The 26,834-nt window shown below is 43.4% G+C and overlaps 1 protein-coding gene across 4 annotated transcripts in view; it reads left to right on the top strand.

Annotated features, from left to right (window-relative positions):
* VPS35L (VPS35 endosomal protein sorting factor like) overlaps positions 1 to 26,834 on the top strand; it is a 147,605-nt gene that overhangs the window by 86,187 nt on the left and 34,584 nt on the right. For all 4 annotated transcript variants that reach the window (XM_021931799.2, XM_021931798.2, XM_021931797.2 and 1 more), the window contains 5 exons: positions 549 to 629; positions 3,097 to 3,160; positions 5,702 to 5,800; positions 8,601 to 8,678; positions 11,015 to 11,129. In XM_021931799.2, the coding sequence (XP_021787491.1) occupies positions 549 to 629; positions 3,097 to 3,160; positions 5,702 to 5,800; positions 8,601 to 8,678; positions 11,015 to 11,129 (437 nt within the window). The remainder of the gene's footprint in view (positions 1 to 548; positions 630 to 3,096; positions 3,161 to 5,701; positions 5,801 to 8,600; positions 8,679 to 11,014; positions 11,130 to 26,834) is intronic.

Raw genomic sequence — 26,834 nt, 5'->3', positions numbered from 1 at the left:
GGGAAGAGTTTTTCTGTGATTTTGCAGTTAGGAGAAGTTATCGTGTGTAGAAGAGCAAACTTGTTATTTAAAGAATTCTGGGCCAGATGTGGTGGCTCATGCCTGTAATCCTAACACTTTGGGAGACTGAGGCAGGCTGATCACTTGAGGCCAGGAGTTCAAGAGCAGCCTGGCCAACATGGCGAAACCCTGTGTCTACCAAAAATACAAAAATTAGCCAGGTGTGGTGGCACACGCCTGTAGTCCCAGCTACTTGGGAGGCTGAGGCAGTAGGATCACTTGAACCCAGGAGGCAGAGGCTGCAGTGAGCTGAGGTCACACCACTGCACTCCAGCCTGGGTGACAGAGTGAGACTCCATCTCAAAAATTAAAAAAAGAATTCTGAGACAACCAGAACACGGCTCATTACTGGTAAACTGGGCTGGGTGAAATGCCAGCTGGATAATTTGCTGCTTTTCAAATGTGTACAGAGTGGATGAAAACTGAATCCACTCTTACAGTGCTGTCAGTGGACAAAACTTTGACTTTTACCTTTAAATGTCTCCTAGGCATCAACAAGAGCCCACCAAGGACCCGGTCATTTTGAATGCCCTTTTGCACGTTTGCAAGACCATGCATGACTCCGTGAAGTAAGCCATGCTTGCGGCTGAAATATAACATGAATTGGTTCTTAATGCCACCTAATAGAACATTAGGGAATGATTCTTTAAGCTGCCACTGTGAATAATATTACTTTATTGGGGGTATTAAAATTCTTGCTAACGAAGACATTCCAGTCCAGGAGAGGAAGGAGGCTGAGGGTAACCTTCTTGAGAAAGCGACGTGGCAGATGTTGTTAGAAAGGAATTTATGTTGTGGGTAAAAAGCTGGTTTCATTCAAGTGAACTCAAACTCCGTGTCTCTTGGAGATTTCTGAGAGCAGCAGATAGTATAATAATGAGCTCACTCATCCAGTAACATAGCCTTTTTATTTCATCTCTTTATTAGCCAATTATTTGAAATTCAAATGAAACTGCTTACATTTCTTACATGAAGGACTTTATTTCCTCGGTATACTTGAGGCTGAGGCCTATCCACAGGCGTTACCTTTCAGTCAAAGGCTGAATAGTCACTGCTTTGCTTTCTGGTTTTTGTTTGTTTATTTTTAAAATATGTTTTCATTTGACTGTGCTTAGGGCAATTCCTGCTTGTTTGTGGCTGAAATTTTAGTCCCCAAAGAATTTTTAAACACAGCAGCTTGATTTACTGGAAAATGTTACAAGAATGGAGAAAATTGTTTTGGAACTTAACCATCAACAAGACGAATTGTATTTCTTCTTTGTTTTCTCTGCATTTTAGAATCTTCTATGATTTTTTGTGCTTTCAAATTCATGGGTAGTTATGAAAATCAAAGTGTCGAGGCATTTCATAAAAATGGAGCCGGTAGACTTTAGTTGGACAAAAATAGAAATAAAGACACAAAAGGCATCCAGAAAGGCACTTAGATTCGTGAGATATCGGGTTTTGGCTTAAGTAAAATAGAAGGTTGATTTCTGTCTTGTTAAAATTGTGCATAGTAGACAGACCAGAAGGTAGGGGTAGGGCAGCTCTTCTTTCAAATATCATCCAGGGACTCAGGTTATTTCTGTCTTATTGTTCTCCCAATCTATCTGGGGTGTTGTCCTTGTCTTCTTCCTGGAAGCTGACGTACCTAAACCATGTCCACATTCTGGCCTGTGGGCAATGGGGAACAGCAGCTTTCTTTTGGGGACAAAGCTGGGAAGGCTCACACGTCACTTGTGTTCACATCGCGTTGTTCAGAAGTGTCCCATAGCCACCCCTAATTGGGAAGGAGGCTAGGGAATGTTGTTCTAAGAACAAAGTGGGGCTGGGTGTGGTGTCTTATACCTGTAATCCCAGCACTTTAAGAGACCAAGATGAGTGGATCACCTGAGGTCAGGAGTTTGAGATCAGCCTGGCCAACATGGTGAAACCCCATCTCTACTAAAAAATAATAATAATAATAATTATACAAAAAATTAGCCAGGCTTAGTGGCACATGCCTGTAATCCCAGCTACTTGGGAGGCTGAGGCAGGAGAATCACTTGAACCTGGGAGGCACAGGTTGCCATGATCCAAGATCACGACATTGCACTCTAGCCTGGGCCACAAGAGCGAAACTCCATCTCAAAACAAAAACAAAAAAAGAACAAAGTGTACATTTGTATTGAAGGACAATGGGCAATCTTTGCCAAAACGTTTTCTCCAAGAACAAACCGACAAGCAAAAACCTTGACTCCTGTTTTCTCTACGCTCTTAAAATTTTTAAAAAATAAATTTGGGGAACTATTGGTAGGCCTTCACAAGTATAATCAAAACTATAACGATTTGACTTTTTCTTCCTTATATTCGTGTTAAATTTTCTATTAAATAGAAGCAACTGAGACCTGAGATTTACTTTACAATGTATCAAAAAAATAAGACGGATTGATGGATGGAGAGGGGAGTGGATAATTATGTGTAAAATAAAACGGTGATGGCAGGATTTCGATGGTGGGTGGTATGCGTATTTACTGGAAAATTCTTTCAACTTTGCTGTACATTGGAAATATTTCTGTTTCCTTTTTGGGGAGAATGGGGTCTCGTCATGTTGCCCAGGCTGGTCTCCAACTGTCCAACTCCTAGGCTCAAACGAACCTGCTACCTCTGCCTTCCTAAGTGCTGGGATTACAGGTGTGAACCAGCACACCCTGCTGGTGGAAATTCAACATAAATTCCATTTATTTTTTAAATAAAACGTTCAGTGAAATTTCCCTGAAGTGCAGAATTTGACATTAGACCTTGCTGCCCAAGTTCCAAAGAAGTGAAAGTTACCTTTTCTTTTCTTGTTAATAAATATATCTTGAGAACAGCATCTTTGAGGGAGATGAGAAACATATTTAAATTATGTTAATTGTGATTGTGTATTTTTATCCAAGGAAAAATAAACGGAGTTTTTTATATCTAGAAAATGCAAAATGTTCTTACCCGTTAAATTACTTACCCCTTGTGTATTTTTTTCTTTAGAAACTTTCATCTGTTACCTCCGTGTTAATTATGTACAATTATTGATTTTAGTGCACTCACTCTTGAGGATGAAAAAAGAATGCTGTCACATTTGATTAATGGATTTATAAAAATGGTAAGTCTTAGGGAAGAAGTTTTAGTGCACTTGGAAGTGTGATGTAATTGTTTATCCGTATTCTGGCGAAAGCAGTTAACATTATGTTCTCTGGTGCTTTTCATTCTTAGTGAGATAAGATGAAATTAGAAAACATCTTACATTAGCCAGGACTCCCCTGGGGGCAAAGAGAGCCAAGACAAACTGGCTTAGGAGGAAAAAGGTGGGGGGGCGTGGTGGGTGATGGGAGGAGGGATTTCTTGGCTCATGGGACAAAAAGTCCAGCGGGCTGGAACTCTCCAAAGCAGCAGCCGGGCTCAGGGTCTCCCGGATGTCATCAGGACCTGCCTTCCCTGTCCGTCTTTAGCCCCGGACTCTGCCCCGTTGGCCCCCGGCTCAGCTGGGCTTGCTCCACCACAGTTCCAGGTTTCCAGTCCCCCAGCTCTGCAGCCCGGCAGGCGGGGCTCCAACGAAGTCCTGGGATTGAGTCTCTTTGGATTAACACGGGTCGTGGCCCCAGGCACACCTGGGTGACCTGAGTCAAGAGGGCCGAGAGTGGAAAGAAGGTGTGCCCTGAAGCAGCTGATGCAAATCATCCGATGGCGATGGAAACTATGCCGGGCAGGCAAAACGCCAGATAGCCACTCCCCATCTGTTTTACTTATCTACTGCTGAGTAACAGCTCATCCCAAAACTTGGTGGTTTTAAATAACAGGGCTTTTTTTTTTTTTTTTTTTTGGGGGGCGGGGGGTGGGTTCGAGACGAGGGTCTTGGTATGTTGCCCAGGCTGGTTTCCAACTCCTGGCTTCAAACAATCCTCCAGCCTCGGCCTCCTAAAGTGCTGGGATTACAGGCCTGAGCCACTGCACCCAGCATGAGTTTTTTATTTTTGTTAAACCGTGGATCAGCTCGGTAACCAGGCTGCTGCAGGCAGTGTGGTGTGGCACTGGTGTGGCACGATTCGGCTGGAGGAGCCACAGTGGCCGTGTTCCCTTCTCCAGGGCTTTGGTGCTGGATATGGACTGCGGCCATCTTGGTTTTCTTCCGTGTCCTCTCTTTCTCTCCACTGTTCTCAGTCAGTGGTTTCAACTGAGCTTTCTTGCTTGGTGTTGCCTTCTACGAAGGCACAGACAGAAGCAGCAAGGCATTTTAAGGCCAAGTCTTAGAAATCACACAGTGAGGCCGGGTGCGGTGGCTCATTCCTGTAATCCCAGCACTTTGGGAGACTGAGGCAGGTGGATCACCTGTGGTCAGGAGGTCAAGACCAGCCTGACCAACATGGTGAAACCCTGTCTCTGCTAAAAATACAAAAGTAGCCAGGTGTGGTGGTGCATGCCTGTAATCCCAGCTACTCGGGAGACTGAGGCAGGAGAATCGCTTGAACCCGGGAGGCAGAGGTTGCGGCGAGCCAAGACCATGCCGCTGCACACTCCAGCCTGGGCAACAAGAGCAAAATTCCGTCTCAGAAATAAAAAGAAAAAAAGAAATCACACAGTAAACCCTGGCCACATTCTACTGCAATCTGTGGGTCAAAGCAAGTCACAGGGCCAGTCTGGAGGGGAAGAGCCTCTGCCTTTTGATGCGGGTAGTCCACAGAGACATTGCAGAAGGGCAAGCAGAGGAGGAGGGATTCCTGCAGCCTCCTTGGGAACATCCCACCATTATACTATCCCAACCTGAACAGTCTTCGCCTTCATTCTGGGTGCCAAAACACCAACTGCTGCCAATATCTTCTATTTTAATAGAAAAGTCAGGACCAAAGCTGACAGAGACAAAAATGACGAGATCACTTTGAAAATAACCTTGAAATTCTGACTTGTTCAATAATGCGGGTTGATTAGTCCACCTGACTCTGTGGGTGAAATATCAATTTTGATGAAAATTCAGGATTAGCCTTTCAATTCCTGTGTTAGAAAACTGACCTATGGATTTTCCCAGGTCACTCTCCGTTGTCCTTGCTTTTTGTACTCATCATGTGGTATTTATCTTTTTATGGCATTGTCTGAAAGTTGCCGAGTTATTATGGAAAAGAATATAAGGAAATCAGGTATGAAACATGATAGCTGTAATGGAAATGACGATATTAAACCTCATCTGGACAAAAATGATTGATGTACAGTAAAGTTTTTCTTACTAACCAGCTGTTCATAAATTTGAAGAAATAGGAGACGAGGTGATGGTTTAATGGTGGAGAAACTTCCATCTATGGCTTCTGTAGCCACCAGTGAGCTGCCGAGGTTGGCTCCCCATCAGGAAGCAGAAAGGTGTGACCGTTACGATGGCAAACCTTCTGACAAATGGCCCCTAATAACCACATTTATGTTCTGTGAAAAGGCCACAGCTGACAAACAATTATTCCCTTTCCAGTGGTTTCCTTTGGAGCCTGGGAAATTCTATTTACACTCTGAGCTTCTGCTTTATACCCTCTGACTTCTTATGCTCTAGTCCAGTGCCCATGTCATAAAGATGAGGTGGCAATAATAATATTTCAGTCATACCATGTGCTTGTGTTCCCTCTAAAAATACCACTGTCCCCTTCAGCATCTTTCTCCTTGATTCTAGGTTTCCTTTGGCCGTGATTTTGAACAACAGCTGAGTTTTTATGTTGAGTCCAGGTCAATGTTTTGCAATCTGGAGCCTGTTCTTGTGCAGCTGATTCATGTAAGTATCTTCATTCATTACTTTCTTCTCTCAATACATATTTATTGATCATCTACATCCCAATTATTTATTTTTATTTTATTTTATTAGAGACAGGGTCTCACTCTGTCACCCAGGCTAGAGTGCAGTGACACAATCATAGCTCACTGTAGCCTTGAACTCCTGGGCTCAAGCAATCCTCCTGTCTCAGCCTCCTAAGTAGCTGGGACTACCAGCTCAAGCCACCATGCCCGGCTATTTTAAATATTGGTTTTTTTGTTTTTTGTTTTTCTGTTTTTTGAGAGATGAGGTCTCACTGTGTTGCCCAGGCTGGTCTCAAATTCCTCACATCCAGCAGTCCTCCTGCCTTGGCCTCCCAAAGTGCTGGGATTATAGGCATGAACCACTGTACCCAGCCTTAATATGGGATTCTTCTGGTCCTGTTTTATTACTGTTCTCTATGGTGTGAAAGGTGCTTTCTTAAAAGTTAATAAACTTACAACTTTGGTTTTATTGATCTGTTTTTCTGTGAGATTTGCATTTTCTCATTTCTACATGCCAGCAACAGAGTTAAGTGATTTACAGAAATCTAACCAGAAGGAGCCCCTTCTTACCTAACAAGAGGTTCCCAACTTTCTTGGATCGTGGCATCTCTCAGTAACTTTTTATGGTGCTCTCAGACCAAAAGAATTAATAACAGCCCTGTTTATTAAGAAGTTAGGTTTAGGCTGGATGTGATGGCTCACACCTGTAATCCTAGCACTTTGGGAGTCTGAGGCTGGCAGATCACTTGAGGTCAGGAGTTTGAGACCAGCCTGGCCAATATGGTGAAACCCTGTCTCTACTAAAAATACCAAAATTAGCCAGGCATGATGGCAGGCACCTGTTGTCCCAGCTACTTGGGAGGCTGAGGCAGAAGAATCACTTGAATCTGGGAGGTGGAGGTTGCAGTGAGCAGAGATCGTGATACTGCACTCTATACTCTAGCCTAGGCAACAAAGGGAGACTTCATCTCAAAAAAAAAAAAAAAAAAAAGTTAGGTTCAGGCAACTTAAGTATTTATGCTCTTACAACTTGATAGCCATTTGAAGAAAATATATATATAAATTGAAAGAAAAATAATACCTTTTTTTCTTTTCTTTTTTGAGACGGAGTTTTTGCTCTGTTGCCCAGGCTAGAGTGCAATGGCACGATTTTGGCTCATTGCAACCTCCACGTCCTGGGTTCAAGTGATTCTCTTGCCTCAGCCTCCCGAGTAGCTGTAATTACAGGTGCCTGCCACCATGCCTGGCTAATTTTTTGTATTTTTTAGTAGAGATGAGATTTCACCATCTTGGCCAGGCTGGTCTTGAACTCCTGACCTAAGGTAATCCACCTGCTTCGGCGTCCCAAAGTCCTAGGTTTAGGACATGAACCACCAAGCCTGGCCTATTTTTTTCTTAGCCATAATTAGTAATGATGGGTGTACTTATGAGGCATATCACAGCTTCATAAAATTTGGAATTAGATTGGTGATGCTATTCTTATTTCTTGTTTTACATTCACTTTTTTTACATTTATCTTTGCATAGCAATTAAACTTGCTTTTGATCACAGTAGCCACAAAAAACAAGTTTTATGAATATATGATGGATATCCCTTGTGAATATAAGGGATATAAAGCAATCCGTCATCAAATCAGCCTTGCACCAGTGCTTTGCAAAGTGGCAACAAACAAATATTGCTGTGTTACCCTAAAAAACTGTGACACCCCTGTGAATTTACTGCCTTTGCTGCAGCACCCCAGGGTGCCATGGTGCACAGTTTGGGAACCGCAGGTCCACACTTTTTATATCTGTGGAAGGATTCCCTAAAGCTCTTTCATTATTTCATGTCTATTCAAGGAGAATAACTTTCATATGTATTTATTTGCTGGTTAGCAAGTTATTTAGCACAACTAAAGACCTACATCTAGAAACTTTATCCAGAAAACAGGGGAGGTAATAGTATCCGCCCTGGGATAATGAAGCTTAAGTGAACCAATGAATGTATAGCTCTTAAATAGTACTTGGAACACTATTAGTGATGATGTGGCTACTATCATTATTGTTCTTATTGTCGGTATTGTATAACTGAATGGTGTGGTCTGATTGTCTAAATGGTATGCTTTGGAGGTGTCTCTTAAGATCTCTACATTCTTAAACTTTGGTGTGGTAGGATTTCTGGAAATGGAGTAAGGGAGTCCCAGCTATTCATTAAGCCAGAAAATGGTCACTTCTAATGCTGATCAAAAGGCATGACTAACGTAGCAAACACTGCCTTTTGTTCTACCCTCTTGGAGATGTTTGCTCAAGCCATGATTGGATCAGGCCTGATGACCCTTTTGGCATTTCAGGGTTTGGTGCTAACCAGTCTTGGTCCTAGAAAGCTTGTTCTCATTGACCTGTATGTAGTTAATGTTCAAATTTCTTTTTTTTTTTTTGTGGAGATGGAGTCTCGCTCTGTTGCCCAGGCTGGAGTGCGGTGGCCGGATCTCAGCTCACTGCAAGCTCCGCCTCCCGGGTTTACGCCATTCTCCTGCCTCAGCCTCCCGAGTAGCTGGGACTATAGGCGCCACCTCGCCCGGCTAGGTTTTTGTATTTTTTAGTAGAGACGGGGTTTCACCGTGTTAGCCAGGATGGTCTTGATCTTTTGACCTCGTGATCCGCCCGTCTTGGCCTCCCAAAGTGCTGGGATTACAGGCTTGAGCCACCGCGCCCGGCCAATGTTCAAATTTCTATGGAAAACATTCATCCGAATCAGCCATCATTTCATTACCATTTCTGTTTTATTAACACATTCAGAGTGTGAACCGGTTGGCAATGGAGACAAGAAAACTAATGAAAGGAAATCATTCCAGAAAGACGGCTGCATTTGTCCGGGTACGTTCTCAAGATAAGGACTGTCGGACTTCGAACTCCAGTGGCCTGTTTAGCTTACGGGTTACTAAATTACTCTTCCCAGAAAAAGATGAATGTGTCATGATAAGAATGGTTTAGTATTGATTTTTCAGATTAATTTTTCCCTGTATCTATGGGATGATCTATTTTCTAATGTTTTCAAGAGAAATGGTTAAATAAGTCTGAATTTTAATATGTGTTGTAGAGAAGGTGAATGAGCGATGGATCTGCATTTTTATGTGCCAGCTGAATTAGCTTTCATTTTCTCATATACTAATATAACACATATTTTACAACATTATAAAATATAAAAGTTTCTAATATAAAAATATGTATAATAATATTGTTCTTATAACTGAAAGACCTTTTTTCCTCTAGATAAAAATGATGCTCAACTTTGGTTTTGTTTTTTTTGAGACAGAATCTTGCTCTTTCGCCCAGGATGGAGTGTAGTGATGCGACCTCAGCTCACTGCAACCTCCGCCTCCCAAGTTCAAGCGATTCTCCTACCTCAGCCTCCCAAGTAGCTGGGATTACAGGCACATGCCACCATGTCCGGCTAATATTTTTGTATTTTTAGTAGAGATGGGGGTTTCACCATGTTGGCTGGTTTCAAACTCCTGTCCTCAAGTTATCTGCCCGCCTCGGCCTCCCAAAGTGCTGGGATTACAGGCGTGAGCCACCGCACCCAGCCTGATGTTAAACTTTGAAAAATCATTTTCAGCTTCTTGAAGCTGAAAATTTTATCAGATGTGATGCTTCTCAAAATTTATTTATCTATTCATTCATGTATTTATTTTTGGAGACAGGGTCTTGCTCTGTCACCCAGGCAGGAGTGCAGTGGTACCATCATAGCTCACTGTAACCACCATGCCTGGATAATTTTTTTGTTTTTTGTAGAGATGGGGAGTCTCACTAGGTTGCCTAGGCTGGTCTTAAACTCCTGGCCTCAAGTGATCCTCCTGCCTCAGCCTCCCAAAGTGTTGGGATGACAGGTGTGAGCCACTGCACCCAGCCCTGCTCAAAATTTTAAGAAAGAAATGTATGTCTGTGTTTTTTCATGAAAAAATGCTCATCATCACTCATCATCAGAGAAGTGCAAATCAAAACCACAATGAGATACCATCTCACACCAGTTAGAATGGCAATCATTAAAAAGGAAACAACAGGTGCTGGAGAGGATGTGGAGAAATAGGAACACTTTTACACTGTTGGTGGGACTGTAAACTAGTTCAACCATTGTGGAAAACAGTGTGGCAATTCCTCAAGGATCTAGAACTAGAAATACCATTTGACCCAGCCATCCCATTACTGGGTCTATACCCAAAGGATTATAAGTCATGCTGCTATAAAGACACATGCACATGTATGTTTATTGCGGCACTATTCACAATAGCAAAGACTTGGAATCAACCCAAATGTCCATCAGTGACATACTGGATTAAGAAAATGTGGCACATATACACCATGGAATACTATTAAGCCATAAAAAAGGATGAGTTCGTGTCCTTTGTAGGTACATGGATGCAGCTGGAAACCATCATTCTCAGCAAACTATCGCAAGAACAGAAAACCAAACACCGCATGTTCTCACTCATAGGTGGGAATTGAACAATAAGATCACTTGGACACAGGAAGGGGAACATCACACACTGGGACCTATTGTGGGGAGGGGGAAGAGGGGAGGGATAGCATTAGGAGATACACCTAATGTAAATGACGAGTTAATGGGGGCAGCACACCAACATGGCACATGTATACATATGTAACAAACCTGCATGTTGTGCACATGTACCCTAGAACTTAAAGTATAATAAAAAATAAAAAGTATCAGTAAAAAATAAATTAAATAAATAAATAAATAAATATGTGTCTGTGTTTTTAAACACGAAATTATATTGAAAAGATTACGGTAAAAAATAAGCATCCTGGCTCTGCCCTTTGTCACGTTGCTTGTCTTTCCTCAGCCAGCCACCTCAAACTCTTTAGCAACTACTTCTAATTACCTCCATATTTTTAAGTAATTGGTTTAAACAGCTATTTCTCAGTTTATCAATGTTAGGTGCTACGTATTTACTTCCCATGATGATGGGTGAGAATTTATTTTTCCTGCATTATCACTCACTCTCCTCATACCCCCATCCTCCTTGAGGATCATCAGACAGAGCAGAGTTGTACAAGAGGGGAAAATTGGGACTCAGAATGGGGAGATTCACTGTTGTAAGTTTCTTTACTTGGAAATACATGAGGGATGAAAACAGGAGTCTGATTCTGCCACCGTGGCATTGCCAGCGTTAATGTTTCTTCCCTTCTCCTAGGCCTGTGTTGCCTACTGCTTCATCACCATCCCCTCCCTGGCGGGCATCTTCACACGTCTCAATCTCTACCTGCATTCTGGTCAGGTGGCCTTGGCCAACCAGTGCCTCTCCCAAGGTAAGTCCATCGTTCTCTCATCTCGGGCAGTCCCTTGCTGCTTAGGAAAACTGACGAGGTGTGTGCATATGTGTGTGTAGAGAGACAAATATTTCTTTTTTTAGAGACAGAGTCTCGCTCTGTCACCCAGGCTGGAGTGTAGTAGTGCAATCATAGTTCCCTGTAACCTCGAACTCCCGGGCTCAAGCAGTCCTCCCGAGTAGCTAGGACTGCAGGCGCACACCACCACACACAGCTAATGTTTTTATTTTTATTTTTTATAGAGATGGAATTTCACTTTGTTGCCTGGGCTTGTCTTGAACTCCTGGGCTCAAATGTTCCTCCCGCCTCCCACCTGGGCTCAAGTGAGCCTCCCAAAGTACTGGGGTTACAGGTGTGAACCACTGCACTCGACCAAGAGAGATTCCTTTAAGGGGGAAAGAAAAAAAAAAGAATAATAAGTGATGAGTTTTAAATTTGTTTCTCTGCTAGGAAGCACATTGGACACATGCATTTATAGAGTCAGATCATAGAGCACAGATGTCTTCCTGTAAGAACCTTCTTAAATCTGCCTAGGACAGATGAGGTCGTGCGGCTCAGACGTCCTGAGCTTGGCACACCTGGGGAATGTGAGACATGAGGACTGCTTCACAGTGGCAGATTCATGTTTGTTTGTTGTTGTTGATGTTTGTGTGTTTGAAACCCCAGAGACACACAAGTACCATCTAATCTGTGGTAGAACAAATACCCTACAGTTTGCTGTTACAGATAAAATTTCTGCCCAAGACTGATCTTTCCATACTAGGCACCAAAGCCATCCATTAGGCAAGGATGCTCAGGATCGTTTATTTGGGAGAAGGTGATCTCAGTGCTATCAGAAGGGTGATGTGAGATGAGACAGGAAAGGAAAGGCAGCCAGAAAAACAGGCACCATCGAACAGGTCATTCCTGTGGGCAGCTGAAGCTCATTCCTATCTGGGTGGTGGTGTCAGACACAGCCAGTGTTTCTCCACCTGAAGGGCCAGGAAGACAGGTGATTTTCCCTTTATTCTCATCTGTCATTGACAGAGCGCTGCTTCTGAGATATTAACCCCCTGGCATTCTGGCCTGCTCCATACTTGAGCCAAGAGAAGGCACTCAGGTGGAAAGCCCCAGTGTTTGCTGCAGGACACCCTGGTTCAACGGCGTACACCAAGGGCATGCAGGCAGGTCAGCAGCGCGGTACCCACCCTGCAGGCCATAACACAGAGGGTAAAAGAAATCTTTACGTGACATTTATGAAGCATTTGTGATGTGGCAAGCCCTTTGCACATGTTATCTCATTTCATCCTCCCAGCAGCTACATGGGGCCGGTGCTGTGGTTGGTCCCTCATTACCCAGGTGAGTAAACTGAGGCAGAGAGTGGCCAGCTCACTTGCTTGGGGTAGGTCCACTCCTGAGTCACTGAGCCAGCTCTCAGCCCCTGATCTGTCTGGCTCAAGGCTATGCCTCTTCACCACTTCATTGACTGGGAAGCCTAAAGGAACGCTGGGGCACTTCCATAGCGCCATAGGAGGTGGACTGAAGTGTTCAGTGGTGGTTCTTTTCCCGACACAACTGCACAGATTATGCCAAGGCTGGCGCCTCACCACTTGTTGCCATTGTCTTGGTAGGGCATTCTGGGCCAGTTGGAGAGTGGTCACTCCTCCATTCTTTGAATCACTGTCATGGAAGTTCTGGGGATCATCTGTGTCTTGATTCAACTGGAGCAATTCTGGGCAGTGAAGTCTTCATACATGGTTGCTGCCCAGGAACCTTTAAAACCTTGCTTGGTTTTGCTTTTAACTCATGGGGGACTTCAGTAGCTTCTGAGTGCAGCTGAACACTTGCCTCTCGAGTTCCCCTGTGAGCTGGTGGCTGCCCACCTCCATCCTCAACTGCCTGCATCCTCATCTCCCATTTGCTTTAGCCACACAGGCCTGCTTTTGTTCTTTGAACATACTCAGTGGTCTCCCAGTGCAGAGCCTGTGGCTTTGTTCCCTCTTTCTACAATGATCTTTCCCCAGATAGTTGTATTTTTTTTAATGACAAGGCAGATGGTGAGAACAAGCCACAGCTCCTTACGGAGGCCTCTGCTGGCCACTCTAGCTAGAGTCGCCGCCCCGCCCCACTCTGTCACCTCTGCAGCATCATCCTCATTACCATCGTTGCACATTCCACAATCCGATGCTTTCTTACTCTGTTTGTTTACTTGCTTATTGTCTGTGATACCCCCTCTCCCTACTAGGACAGGCACGTGTCTTCATTGTGTGTAGGTCAACATGGAACTTTCTCCTACTGCTTGCTTTGGTAAGAATGATGGGTTATCGGGAGGCTGAGGCACAACAGTCGCTTGAACCTGGGAGGTGGAGGTTGTAGTGAGCGGAGATCGCACCACCTGAGCAACAGAGTAAGACTGTCTCAAAAAAAAAAAAAAAAAAAAAGAACAATGGGTTAGTGAGAAACAAAAATTAACAGTCACCACCAAAAACCTAGTGATGCACAGGCTGAAAATTAGAAGACTGTTGGGTATTAGAAATTTTAAATCTGCTTCTAAAGGGTTCCTTCTTTAAAAGCTCAGGAATGGTGGACCTAGGTAGGCATACCTGAGTTGGTTTTACCTGCAATAATAGGAACAAATTGTGAGCTGCAGATACCAAAGCTCTGACACACTTACCAGAACTGCAGGTGGAGGCTTTGGAAGCCTAGATCTTTCTTCCTCCAATGTTATAAAATCAGGACCATGGATTTGAATGTTGTGGATCTCGGGAAATGTATGATTAGATCCCATATAGGGCTTCACGGTAACTTTTTTTCAAAAAGCAAAACAAAAATTCTCTACCTGGATAAAAGTATCCCCCTTATCAAAGATTTGGTGCTCCCAGGAAGTGTTGAAGGACAGCTGTGAGTAATTTCTCCCTGTTGCGCTTCCTATAACATCCTCTGTCCCCACCGAGGGACAGTTGGTGTAAGAACAGCCCCATACACTGTGCATGGATAAAGACAGCACCCTCCATGTCAGGACTCTGGGATCCTCGTCTGCCTCCTCTGTCACTTTCAGCTATTGCAGGAGAGCGGGAATGTGGAGTCCGCTTCATGTTTAATAATTTATCGATGATTTTTACTCAAGTCTCTAAATGCTGTGGCGCTAAACCTTAAAAGCCTATTATTTTTCTCCTGAAAGCCACAGGCAGCAATTGCCGGCCAAAATAAATAATGCATTCAATTACTGAGAATGAGAAGGCTAAATATAAATTAAATGAAGCTCATGGAAATGCGCTGCTTTTGTTTGCCTCCCTAAACATCCTCCCCTTGCAGCTGGTTATAAAGTGTCCCCGTCCCTCCAGTTCTTTTTCTTGCCTCCCTTAATCTGGCCTTGGTTGTATCTTCTTTAGCAGGCTGTGGCTTTCCCAAGGCTGGGTCCATCCCGACAAGTAAACTCCTGTTGAACTCTCAGGCAGGCTGGTGCAGGAAGCTGAGGAAGGCTTGCTGCAGGGGAGGCCTGGTTCTGTTTCTTTATACACACTAGTGCTGCACATAGACTGGATTGTGCAGGGATTTGGTGCATATGCTCGTGCCCACCACCCCAGAGTACGTAGGAGAAATGAAGGACTTGCAAGCCAGAGATTTGGTCGATCAGGTGCTTCGCAACTGGAGATGGCCTAGCAATGCCTGTTTCTCTTTTCTTTCAGTCCCTTCTCTAGGTAACTTCTTGCCCTTGTTTGTCAATGGCTCTTTCTAGAAAATTATTACCAGGCCACAGCAAGAGCAGGCTCTTTTTTCCTTTATTTTTACCTTTGTTTCTTTATCTTTACAGTTTATAATCTAGAAAAGGTGGGTGTTTTACAGGCCAGGCGTGGTGGCTCATGCCCGTAATCCCAGCACTTTGGGAGGCTGAGGTGGGTGGCTCACCTAAGGTCAGGAGTTCGAGACCAGCCTGGCCAACATGGTGAAACCCCGTCTCTACTAAAAATTTTAAAAGTTAGGCAGTTGTGGTGGCGCGTTCCTGTAATTCCAGCTATTCAGGAGGCTGAGGCATGAGAATCACTGGAACCCGGGAGGCAGAGGTTGCGGTGAGCCAGGATCTCACCACTGCACTCCAGCCTGGGCGACAAAGTGAGACTCTGTCTCGAAAAAAAAAAAGAGAAAAGAAAAGGGGGGCATTTCACAATGGAAGTATATTTAAGGTGGGTCTTAGAAGAAGAACATGTGTTTATGAGGATGTGGGAAGGGAAGAAGGAAGGATTAGCATTCCTGGTAGAGTAAATGGCCTGAGTAAAGGCATGGAGATGTAGAATTACATGATGTATTTGGCCAGCAGCAGAATGTTGGGATGAGGCCCTAATTAGTATGGACTTTCAAGTCTTCTGCTTGCATTGGTCCCAGTCCTGACTCTGCCACCTACAAGCCAGGTGCTGTTGGACGACTCAGGCTTTCTGTCCTGTTTCCCCATCTGTAAAGTGGAGATGATGACAGTGGTGCCTATCTGTTGAGTGTTAAATGAGAAAATGCCCTTTGAGCTCTTGGCCCACTGGCACATAGTAGCTGCTCAGGAAATATGATCTTAGTTTATAAATGTCTCTCAAATGATGAAAGTATGCCATGGGTTTTAGGAGCTAACTGTATACAGTACATTGATAGCTGTTTGGTTTTATAGTTTGAAAGCCAGATTATTTTTTACATGCAAAGCATTGGGGAATCTGTAGGAAACCAGATCTTTGTTTTGAGACAAACTGATGAATTACGCAAAAAAGAATTATGGTTCCTCCAAAGCTGAAACAAGATAGAAAGAACAATTAAAGAGAAATAGTGGTCAAAAGAATTTTTTTTTTTTTTTTTTTGAGACAGAGTCTTGCTCCCTGGACTGCAGTGGCGTGATCTCTGCTCACTGCAACCTCTGGTTCCCAAGTTCAAGTGATTATCCTGCCTCAGCCTCCCAAATAGCTGGGACTACAGGCGTGCACCACCACACCTGGCTAATTTTTGTATTTTTAATAGAGATGGGGTTTTACCATGTTGGCCAGGCTGGTCTCAAACTCCTGACCTCTGGTGATCCACCTGCCTCAGCCTCCCAAAGTGCTGGAATTACAGGCATGAACCACCATGCCCAGCCAAGAATGATTTTTTATTATCATTAATAATGCTTTTCCCACCTTCTGTAGGGATCTCCCCTCTTCTTTCAAAACTTACTTTCTTTTATTTTTTGCATCGTCATCCTTCAGAGCTGGGTTCATATGTCAGGTCTTTAGGAAAACCATCCTTGGCCTTCCCATTTTTGCAGATAAACAAAAAGTTAGGTCAGGTCATCCTGTACAATATATTATCCACTCACCTGTGCTTTTCCTCCATTATACTTATCCCTGTTATTTAACAAGTAAATATGTAAGTAGCTGTCTGCTTTTCCCCCTGTAAGCGCATCAGCTCCATGAGGTCCTCTCTGTCTGGTTTACTCAGAAAGTTTGAGATTTTGGAGCATTCTGGATGTCAGATTGGGGACGTTCAACCTGTATGTGGAGCCCCTGGCTACCACAAACTAATGGCTAATGGAAATAGCCAGGGTCATGGTATGGGAGAGAGAAATTATTCTGCATTTCCTCTTCCTGGAGAGTCAAGAACGGCTTGTGAAGGAGAAAAATGGTTTTCACTCACTTACCAGGTCTTGGTGATTTATGGTTAAGTTCATATTTACTAGTTTAGTTAACAGAACATCCTCTGAAGAATGTCTGATTTGATTATTTTCTCCAACCCTGAGGCCTCTTTGATGAATGCAGACAAAGTAGGTTATTTTAGTTGGAACAGTTCACAGCAGGGCAGATGACATCAAGCTTGTCGCCCACGTTCACATCTGTCCACACATGATCCATCCACCTTAGGGAGTGTCAGGGCCTGGGTTGGATGGCAGCTGCTCATGGAACCCACAGAAAAAGGGCACGGGCAAGTCTCCTCCTGACGATCTCTCGGACCCTTATAATAGTTAAATTATAACCTGCAGTTTGTTTCCTCCTATCAGTATTTTTTGGTCATCTTTTACATGCGGCCCACTGTGCCAAGCATTGTATGGGCAACAGAAATACACTTAAAGAGACTACAGGCTGGGCTGGGCGTGGTGGCTCACACCTGTAATCCCAGCACTTTGGGAGGCCGAGGTGGGTGGATCATTTGAGGTCAGGAGTTCAAGACCAGCCTGGCCAACATGATGAAACCTTGTCTCTAACTAAAACTACAAAAATTAGCCAGTGGTAGTGGCATGCACCTGTAATCCCAGCTACTTGGGAGGCTGAGGCAGGAGAATCGCTTGAGCCTGGGAGGCAGAGGTTGCAGTGAGCCAAGATCGCACCACTGCACTCCAGCCTGGGCAACAGAGTGAGACCGTGTCTCAAAACAAAACAAGAAAAAGAGACTACAGGCCATTCAGGGAGAGCAAATCTGTTTACAATTATTACACTGGGCAGCACAGGATAAAGGTCATGCAGCATGGACATAAAATATGCTTGGGAATTTTAGAGCAGAGAGAATTAACCCTTGACTCGAAAGAAGAAGAAGAAAAAAAGGTGGCATTGAAGAGCCTGGAAGGTCAGGGAGTATCTTGTTATACTGAATTAAGGTGTATGGCATTCTAGGTTGAGGCCTGGAGGCTAAGAAAACAGTAACATCTGGAAAGAATGAGGAAGAGATCAAGTTAAGGTGATAGTTGGGGGCCTAATTGTTGAGAGATCTGAATTCCTGGCAAAATAGTTTTATTCAGTACATATTATTAGGTAGGTGGTTTCTCTTTATTTTGCAGATGGGGAAACTGAGGCTCAGGCCGTGCCCAGGAGCATCCAGCTAATAAGTGACCTTATCTCTACTTAACCACTGTGCCTCTCTATATTAGGTTAGTTCTTCTATATCGTAACACAGGGCTGCATTTCTAATCCCAAGTGCATGTGGTTGCTAGAGTTCAATTATTACGGACTGAGCATCAGATAAACTAATTTAGGAAACAAAGAACCAAAATTAAGATAAGGAATACCTAATCCTTTCTGCTCAGGGAAATCTAAGCCCAATATTTGCAGAGGCAATACGCAACCTCACATGAGCTACTGCAGGGATGAGAGAAAGGTATGTCATCCTGTAGTATCTCAGAGGTAGGAGTTAGGTAACACATGGGCTGAGCGTGCTTGGCTCGGTGAGAGAGCCCGTGACAGTTCAGAAGAGGGAGGGAGAGAGCGCAGGAGCCTTCTGATGGTACTACCGAAGCTAAGAAGTAATTTATATGTCCCGAGTGGATTTTTCACATTAAGTGTTGACATTCAGAATGAACTTAAAAGGCATAAACCAGGTGGCAAAATTCTGCATAAACCAGGTGGCAAAATCAAAGTTAGATTAAGCCGTCATTGGTAGCAATTAAGCATTAACGTATAAGGTATTTAATTGTTCCTGGAGATTCATATTTCTTTACATCTTGCTCTGTGTACATATCAAAATAGCGTCCCATAAGTCCTCAAACTTAACTGTTGGAATAACAAGCTCTATTACAAAAACACAGGCTAGTAATAGATAGTGGTAAATCTCTATCAGTGACTTGCCTGTGGATAACTTGGCCATTGAGACCAAAGGCATCCCATCACTTGGTGACAGCACATCTTCATTGCAGCAGACAAAGTTTTCAGCAAGAAGATATGTCTGGATGTTGCATTTTCTGTGGTAGTTTCCATGATACTGATATTGTCAATCAAAACCTAAACTCATACAGAGTTGAAGATGGGTAAAGATGTTTGGCAGTGGGGTTTGTATACCTTGAGAGAGAGTGATGATTTTTATAGCCAGAACCCTACTTTACTAATACATATTCAAGAGGTGGGAGTCTTCAACCCCCTGGAACATCTTGTCTTAAGAACTTATGATTTTTGACTGGGCACAGTGGCTCACGCCTATAATCTCAGCACTTTGGGAGGCCCAGACGGCAGATCACTAGAGACCAGCCCGGCCAACATGACAAAACCCTGTCTCTACTAAAAATACAAAAATCAGCAAGGTGTGGTGGTGTGCGCCTGTAGTCCCAGCTACCCGGGAGGCTAACAAGGCATGAGAGTTGTTTGAACCTGGGAAGCGGAGGTTGCAGTGAGCCGTGATCGCACCACTGCACTCCAGCCTGGGCAACACAGCGTGACGCTGTCTCAAAAAAAAAAAGAAAGAAGAAATTATGGTTTTTCTGTTCTTCAATTTTCCTGGACTAGAACAGCCATCAGTCTCAGTTACCTAGGAGGGCATATGATGGATTGGAGATCTAGGAGTGAATTGAGTTACCTTTGAGGTCTTGTTTAGCCTCAGGTGTTTATGACTGACGAGTGGTAAAGATTTCCATTAGCACTGACCTAATGCATTATTGAAAAAAAAAGCAAAACGCCGACTTTGAAGGTGGGTTGGGTTATCACTTCTTGACTGTCGCTTACGATTCATGTATTGACTCATTTTCCATATCACCAATGCCAAGGATACAAAAGGTTGCATTTTTGCTCCTGTAGGTCCTAGTTAAGTCTGAATTCCTTTTATCATGTATTGAGGGTGTTTGGTGAGATTGTCCTGTATCCAGTTGAAAATCTAGGCAATCTGTATTTTAAATCCTAATGACTTTTGCTATAAAAATTCAGAATGCTCATCTGAAAAACTTCCAACAATACAGAAATGTAGGACTCTTAAAAAGTAAAAAGCCCCGAGATAAAAGTCTCCAATAATATGCTGTATCTTCCCACCCTACCCCCAAATCTGCTGTTGTTAACAGTATGGACATCTTGATTTTTTTTCTTTTATATATCCATTTTAAAATATTCATTATTCTTATATGCTCTCGGCCTCTCTATTCGACTTGCCTTTCTCCTTCCCTCTCCATTTATCTATATTCTCCTATATATATGTAGTTCCCTTTCCCCCTTAGAAATAAATGGAATTATGTCTTCTACAGTGTTTGTCATAAGCCTTTTTTGGCTTCTCGGTAAATCTTGGCGTCAATCAATACCCTCTTTGTAAGGGCTGTTTGGTATTCTGTTTCTTCTTTTTTTTTTATTTTTTGGAAGTGCTGCAAATTATTTCTTCAAATGGCCTCCCTCTGTTTTTTTCCTCCTCCAAACTTCTGTTGAAAAATATATGAACTCTTTGCAAGTTTCTGCTCTGGCAGACAATAAATAACCTGCATCTTAATTCTGAGCATGTTGAAGCTCTCTGACAGTTGTCCAATTGACTCATTTTCCATATCACCAATGCCAAGAATACAAAAGGTTGCATTTGCTCCTGTAGGTCCTAGTTAAGTCAGAATTCCTTGTATCATGTATTGGTATTTTAGCCTCTTGGAATGTGGAACTCCATTGTTCAGACAGAGGTGTATTCAGAGCCTCGGTGCACACAACAGATGCCAGTGGGGCTCCTCAGGTGGATGTGCCTGTGGGAGGTTACTGCCCCTGAATTATCTACGGGAGCTCAAAGAGGCCCCAGAGCACAGTATGGAGCTTTTTAAAGCTTTGAGAAGAAGAACCCTTGCAAGTGGACTGACTGGGGAGCTTCAAGCCTGAAGTCTGACTCATTTCATGGAGAAGCTAATTAGAGAGGACCCTTCCAGCCATCCTCACGGTGCAGTGCAGAACAGCATCCCTGGTTGGTCCCCACACAGTGTGTGTCACCCCTCAGCTTGGTGCTGTGCCTTACACATACAGGGAACTGGGGTGGCCGCACCTTAAACAGCAGGAGCATTAGAGTCCATGCAGTGTGTGGCCCTGTCCCCACTCCCATCTCCACCTTGTCCTACTCTGGTTAAATAGGAAGGGAGTACATTGTTTCGCCATCCTTCTGTTTTATACATTTCTAGGACTGAACACTTTACAGCAAACTTGTATTGCCTTTGTATGTTCAAGAAAAAATATTTTTAGAAATTTAAGCCTGGGCAACATAGTGAGACCCCCGTCTGTACAAAATATGAATTTAAAAAATTGAAATAAAAATTAGCCAGGCATGATGGTGCACACCTGTAGTCCCAGCCACTTGGGAGGCTGAAGTGGGAGGGTTGCTCGAGCCCAGGAGGTTGAGGCAGGAGTGAGCTATGATGGTACCACTGCAATCCAGCCTGGGCAGCAGAGCAAGACCCTGTCTCAAAAAATAATAATAAAAATAGGCCAGGCACGGTGGCTCATGCCTGTAATCCTCGCACTTTGGGAGGCAGAGGCAGGCAGATCACCTGAGGTCAGGAGTTCGAGACCTGCCTGGCCAACATGGTGAAAGGCCATCTCTACTAAAAAAAATACAAAACTTAGCCAGGCATGCCGGGTCTGACCTGCAGACCCTGACCCAGCGACGGATGAAAGAATGACACAGATATTTTGCCTGTCAGCACGGCTACAGCTACGGGGCTCTGCTGCCTGAGTCCACAGCATTGGCCTCAATAAGCGGGCTAAGTTCGCCAGCAAAGTTTGCATTTATTTAGTACAGATTAAATGACAAAAGTCTCAAGTAAACACCACTAGAGGGTAATTAATATTGCCGACCTCCTGAGTAGAGAGCACTCATACACCCACAGATGGTCTTAGGACCGCATGAGTGAACAAGCTATTTAGATAAACTCCCCCACATTCACTTATTATTTGCTCTTTTGCTATCAACTCAAGCTAAAGAGGATTAGGCTGCCTTCAGCCATAGCCCTTTCCTAAAGCTTTTGTAAAACTTTCCTGCCTTCCAAGAAGGCTTGCATTTTTCCTGTAATTTTCTCTTACAATTTCTCCCACCACACTAACCGAGCTCCTACAAGGCCATGGCAGCAGACGCCTGTAATCCCAGTTACTCGAGAGGGTGAGGCAGGAGAATTGCTTGAACCCAGGAGGCAGAGGTTGCAGTGAGCCGAAATTGCATCACTGCACTTTAACCTGGGTGACAGAGCAAGACTCTGCCTCAAAAAAATAATAATAATAATAGGCCATGCACGGTGGCTCACGGATGTAATCCCAGCACTTTGGGAGGCCGAGGCGAGTGGGTCACCTGAGGTCAGGAGTTCGAGATCAGCCTGACCAACATGGAGAAACCCCGTCTCTACTAAAAATACAAAATATTAGCCAGGCATGGTGCCTTATGCCTATAATCCCAGCTATTCGGGAGGCTGAGGCAGGAGAATCGCTTGAACCCAGGAGGTGGAGGTTGTGGTGATCCGAGATCGCGCCATTGCACTCCAGCCTGGCCAACAAGAGCAAAGTCTCAATAATAATAATAATATAATAATAATAATAAATTTCAATTAAAATTCCAAGACAGAAACCTATCGTAAGTGAAAGATTTGGTGTCCATCCTCATCCACCACTCCAATATTACACCTAATAGTTTGGCATTTATCTTGCCTGACCTTTCTATGCATCTACATAAGTTTGTATACTTTTTTTCCGTTGCAAAGATAGGCTGACACGTATACAGCTGTATGATTTTTTGTCCTTTTTTTTCTTTTTTCCCCCGCCACTTCCCCGATTTTTTGTATTTAATATGTCATAGATATCTTTATACCTCAAATATACCTCAAAACATATAGATCTGCCTTATTCTCTTTATTAGCTATATTACTTGCTTGGTGCAACAGTGAAATAATTTCTTTTTTTTTTTTTTACATTTTGGAACTTTAGGCTGTTTTCACTTTTTCTTCAAATGATCTTAGAGTTGATATAAAGATATCTTCATCCAAAGGGAACAACTGAGCCAATCCTTGATAGTAGCTAGGCAGCATGAATAATCAAAACATACAGTTTACCTCGCATCTTCAACTAAGCCCTTATTTGCAGCTTCTGTCTGCATCTCACCCTTTCCCACAGCTATTTGCTTGTGACTTATATTTTGGAGTCTATCTGTGGGGTTTTAGTGGCTTTGTGTTCTGAGTGTTTGATTTCTTCCTGTCCTTGCAGAAGTTTCCCGAATATCATGTTCTTTCAGTGGTCCACAGACCATTTGAAACTACTCAGGTTGAGAACAGGAGAGCCTGAAACTTCAGATGGAAAATGTCAAATGTGATATTTGCCAATGAGCATCCCTGGCTTTTACTCATCATATATACAAAATGATGAGGTAGCCTGTCCCCATATTTTTAGCAAGGACCCCAACAATTCTTACAACAGAGCACTCCAGGAGTACCACAGTGCTCTTACAAATATGGGGACGGTGGCTGTGTTTATGCAGTGTCTCTTACTACGAATATGGGGACGGTGGCTGTGTTTATGCAGTGTCTCTTACTACGAATATGGGGACGGTGGCTGTGTTTGCTCTCTGCCCAGCAGAGAGCAGTGCTGTGAGACGCATCAGTTGCTGTGTGGAAAGAATGATAGAATGCTGCTGGAAAAAGTGAAGTGCCTACCCCAAGAAAAAGGGGTCTCAAATACAGTGAACTGTGGTGTTGGGGTCAGCAAGGCCTGAGTGGGGTTTTTCTGGTTTGGGTTTTGCCTTGAAGATGGGATATGCAATGATCGTTCTGAGATATTGGAAATATAAGCAAAAATAAAAGGGGGGGATATGGAAAAGAAACATGGATGTCCCAGCTGGGCATGGTGGCTCACACCTGTAATCTCAGCACTTTGGGAGGCCAAGGCAGCCGGATCACCTGAGGCCCGGAGTTCAAGACCAGCCTGCCCAACATGGTGAAACCCCGTCTCTACGAAAAATACAAAAATTAGCCTGGCATGGTGGCACGTGCCTGTAGTCTCAGCTACTCGGGAGGCTGAGGCAGGAGAATCTCTTGAACCCGGGAGGCAGAGGCTGCAGTGAGCTGAGATCACACCACTGCATTCCAGCCTGGGCGACAGAGCAAGAATTCGTCTTAAAAAAAAAAAAAAAAAAAAAAAAAAAGAACCCCAGAGGACTTGGATGGAGGAAACCTAGTCCATGTACTTGGTGCTTTTCCCTTCCTCTAGTGGAACCAGGACAATATGTATTTTTTCCTTTTCTAAAAAAATGTGTGTGGGTACATAGTAAGTATATATCTTTACAAAGTACATGAGATGTTTTGATTCAGGCAGGCAGTGTATAATAATTTCATCCTAGAGAATGGGGTATCCATCCCCTCAAGCATTTATCCTTTGTGCTATAAACAATTCAGTTACATTCTTTCAGTTATTTTTAATGTACAATTAAATTACTGACTAGAGTCACCGTGTTGTGCTATCAAATACTAGGTCTTATTCATTCGTTCTAACTATTTTTATTTTGTACGCAGTAACCATTCCCACTTCCCACCATGCACCACCACTACCCTTCCCAGCCTCTGGTAACCATCCTTCTACTCTCTGTCTCTATGGGCTCAACTGTTTTTATTTTTAGCTCCCACAAGTAAGTGAGAACATGCAAAATTTGCCTTCCTGTGCCTGGCTTAATTCGTTTAACATAATGCCCTCCAGTTTCACCCATGTTGTTGCAAATGACAGAATCTCCTTTTTTATGGCTGCATAGTACTACTCCATTATGTATATGTACCACATTTTCTTTATCCATTTGTCTGTTGATGGACATTAGATTGCCTCCAAATCTTGGCTGTTGTGAACAGTGCTGCAACAAACAGGAGTGCAGATATCTCTTCGATATACTGATTTCCTTTCCTTTGGGTGTATATCCAGCAGTGGGATTGCTGGATCATATGATAGCTCTATTTTTAGTTTTTTCAGGAACCTCCAAATTGTTCTCCATAGTAGTTGTACTAACTTAACATTTGCACCAGCAGTGTGTGAGGGGCCCCCTTTTCTCCACATTCTCACCAGCATTTGTCATTGCCTGTCTTTTGGATAAAAGCCATTTTAACTGGGGTATGATGATATATCATTACAGTTTTCATTTGCGTTTCTCTGATCAATGATGTTGAGCACCTTTTCATATGCTTGTTTGCCATTTGTATTTTTTTTTTTTTTGAGAAACATCTATTCAAATCTTTTGCCCATTTCTAAAATCGGATTATTAGAGTTTTTTCCTGTAGAGGTGTTTGAGCTCCTTACGTTCTGGTTTTTAATCCTTTATCAGATGGGTAGTTTGCAGATATTTTCTCCCATTCTGTGGGTTCTCTTTTCACTTTGTTGATTGTTTCCTTTGCCGTGCAGAAGCTTTTTAACTTGATGTGATCCCGTTTGTCCATTTTTGCTTTGGTCATCTGTGCTTGTGGGGTATTACTCAAAAAGGGGACAATATTCTTTACTACTGGGAATCTGAGTTCTCCTTTTTCTGTAGGTGTTTAAAAAAATCCACTATATCTTAAATTATCTTCCATGGCTCTTAATAGCTACAAAACAAAGTGTTACATGCAGTTGACATGATTATTCTGAACTTTAAACTATGAGGATAAACTGCTCTCACATGCGGTAGGATTTGATTTCTAATTACTAAGATAAGATTGAGAAGTCTCCAGGCAATATTTCCTATATGGGGCAAGTCTTCTGAGGATAGAACTAAAAATCTGCTTTGGAACCCCGCATGCCCCAACCTTTAAATAACTATTTATTTTAGCTCCCTCCTTTAGAGTGGAAACTGGGCGGGGTGGGTGAGAGGAGCCAAGTTCTGGGGACAAAGCTGCTGTCTTTTTCATGAGGCATAATAATAGGCACATTCTCTGGGCCAGTCAGTAACAAACACATAAATAGAAAAAAAAAAAAATGGTCTTTCAAGTTGCTCTGAGAAGAATTTGCATTCCCACTGAGAACCTTGTTTCATGATATACTTCCTTCACTGTGGGACTGCCAGAGGACTAAGGAAATGAGCTGCTTAAAGATAGGCCCTGGGAGCCCCTGTAGGTTCCATAAGTAGGGCCATGTCTTTTTTTTTCTTTTTTTTTTTTTTTTTTGAGACAGAGTCTTGCTCTGTTGCCCAGGCTGGAGTGTGGTGGCATGATCTCAGCTCACTGCAACCTCTGACTTCCAGGTTCAAGTGATCCTTCTGCCTCAGCCTCCCAAGTAGCTGGAATTACAGGCATGTGCCAACACACCAAGCTACTTTTTGTGTTTTTAGTAGAGATAGGGTTTCGCCATGTTGGCTAGGCTGGTCTCAAACTCTTGACCTCAAGTGATCCACCCACCTCAGCCTCCCAAAGTGCTGAGATTACAGGCGTGAGCCACTGCGCCCAGTTGGGCCATGTCTTACTAGTGGTCACAAGATAGAAGACCCTACAGGCTCTGACCCTTTCTGGAAGGTTTCTCTATCAGAACTGACATCAGGTGGCTTTTCCTCAAACCCCATATTTAATGTCGCTCCCCAAAACAATTGAGATAAGTGGATGCATAGACCAAAATACGTAACAGGTTTAGAAAATAAGTGTTGGCCCAATGCGGTGACTCACGCCTGTAATCCCAGCACTTTAGGAGGCCGAGCCAGGCAGATCTCTTGAGCTCAGGAGTTTGAGACCAGCCTGGGCAACATGGTGAAACCCCATTTCTACAAAACATACAAAAATTAGCCAGGGATGCTGGGCGCACTCCTATAGTCCCAGCTACTGGGGAGACTGAGGTAGGAGGATGGCTGGAGCCCAGAAGACAGAGGCTGCAGTGAGTCGAGATCATGCCATTGCACTTCAGCCTGGGCGACAGAGCAAGACCCTGTCTGGAAAAAAAAAAAAAAAACAAAAAACACACACACACACAGAAAAGAAAAAAACTAGTTGTTAATTAGTATGATTATGTTGGTCTCATTGCCACAGTTTATGTTGTCAATACTTTCTCTCACTTTTTTCCACCTGTTTGT

The sequence above is a fragment of the Papio anubis genome, chromosome 18 (assembly GCF_008728515.1).
Source record: "Papio anubis isolate 15944 chromosome 18, Panubis1.0, whole genome shotgun sequence".
NCBI lineage: Eukaryota > Metazoa > Chordata > Mammalia > Primates > Cercopithecidae > Papio > Papio anubis.
This window is presented reverse-complemented; position numbering and strand designations above follow the sequence as displayed.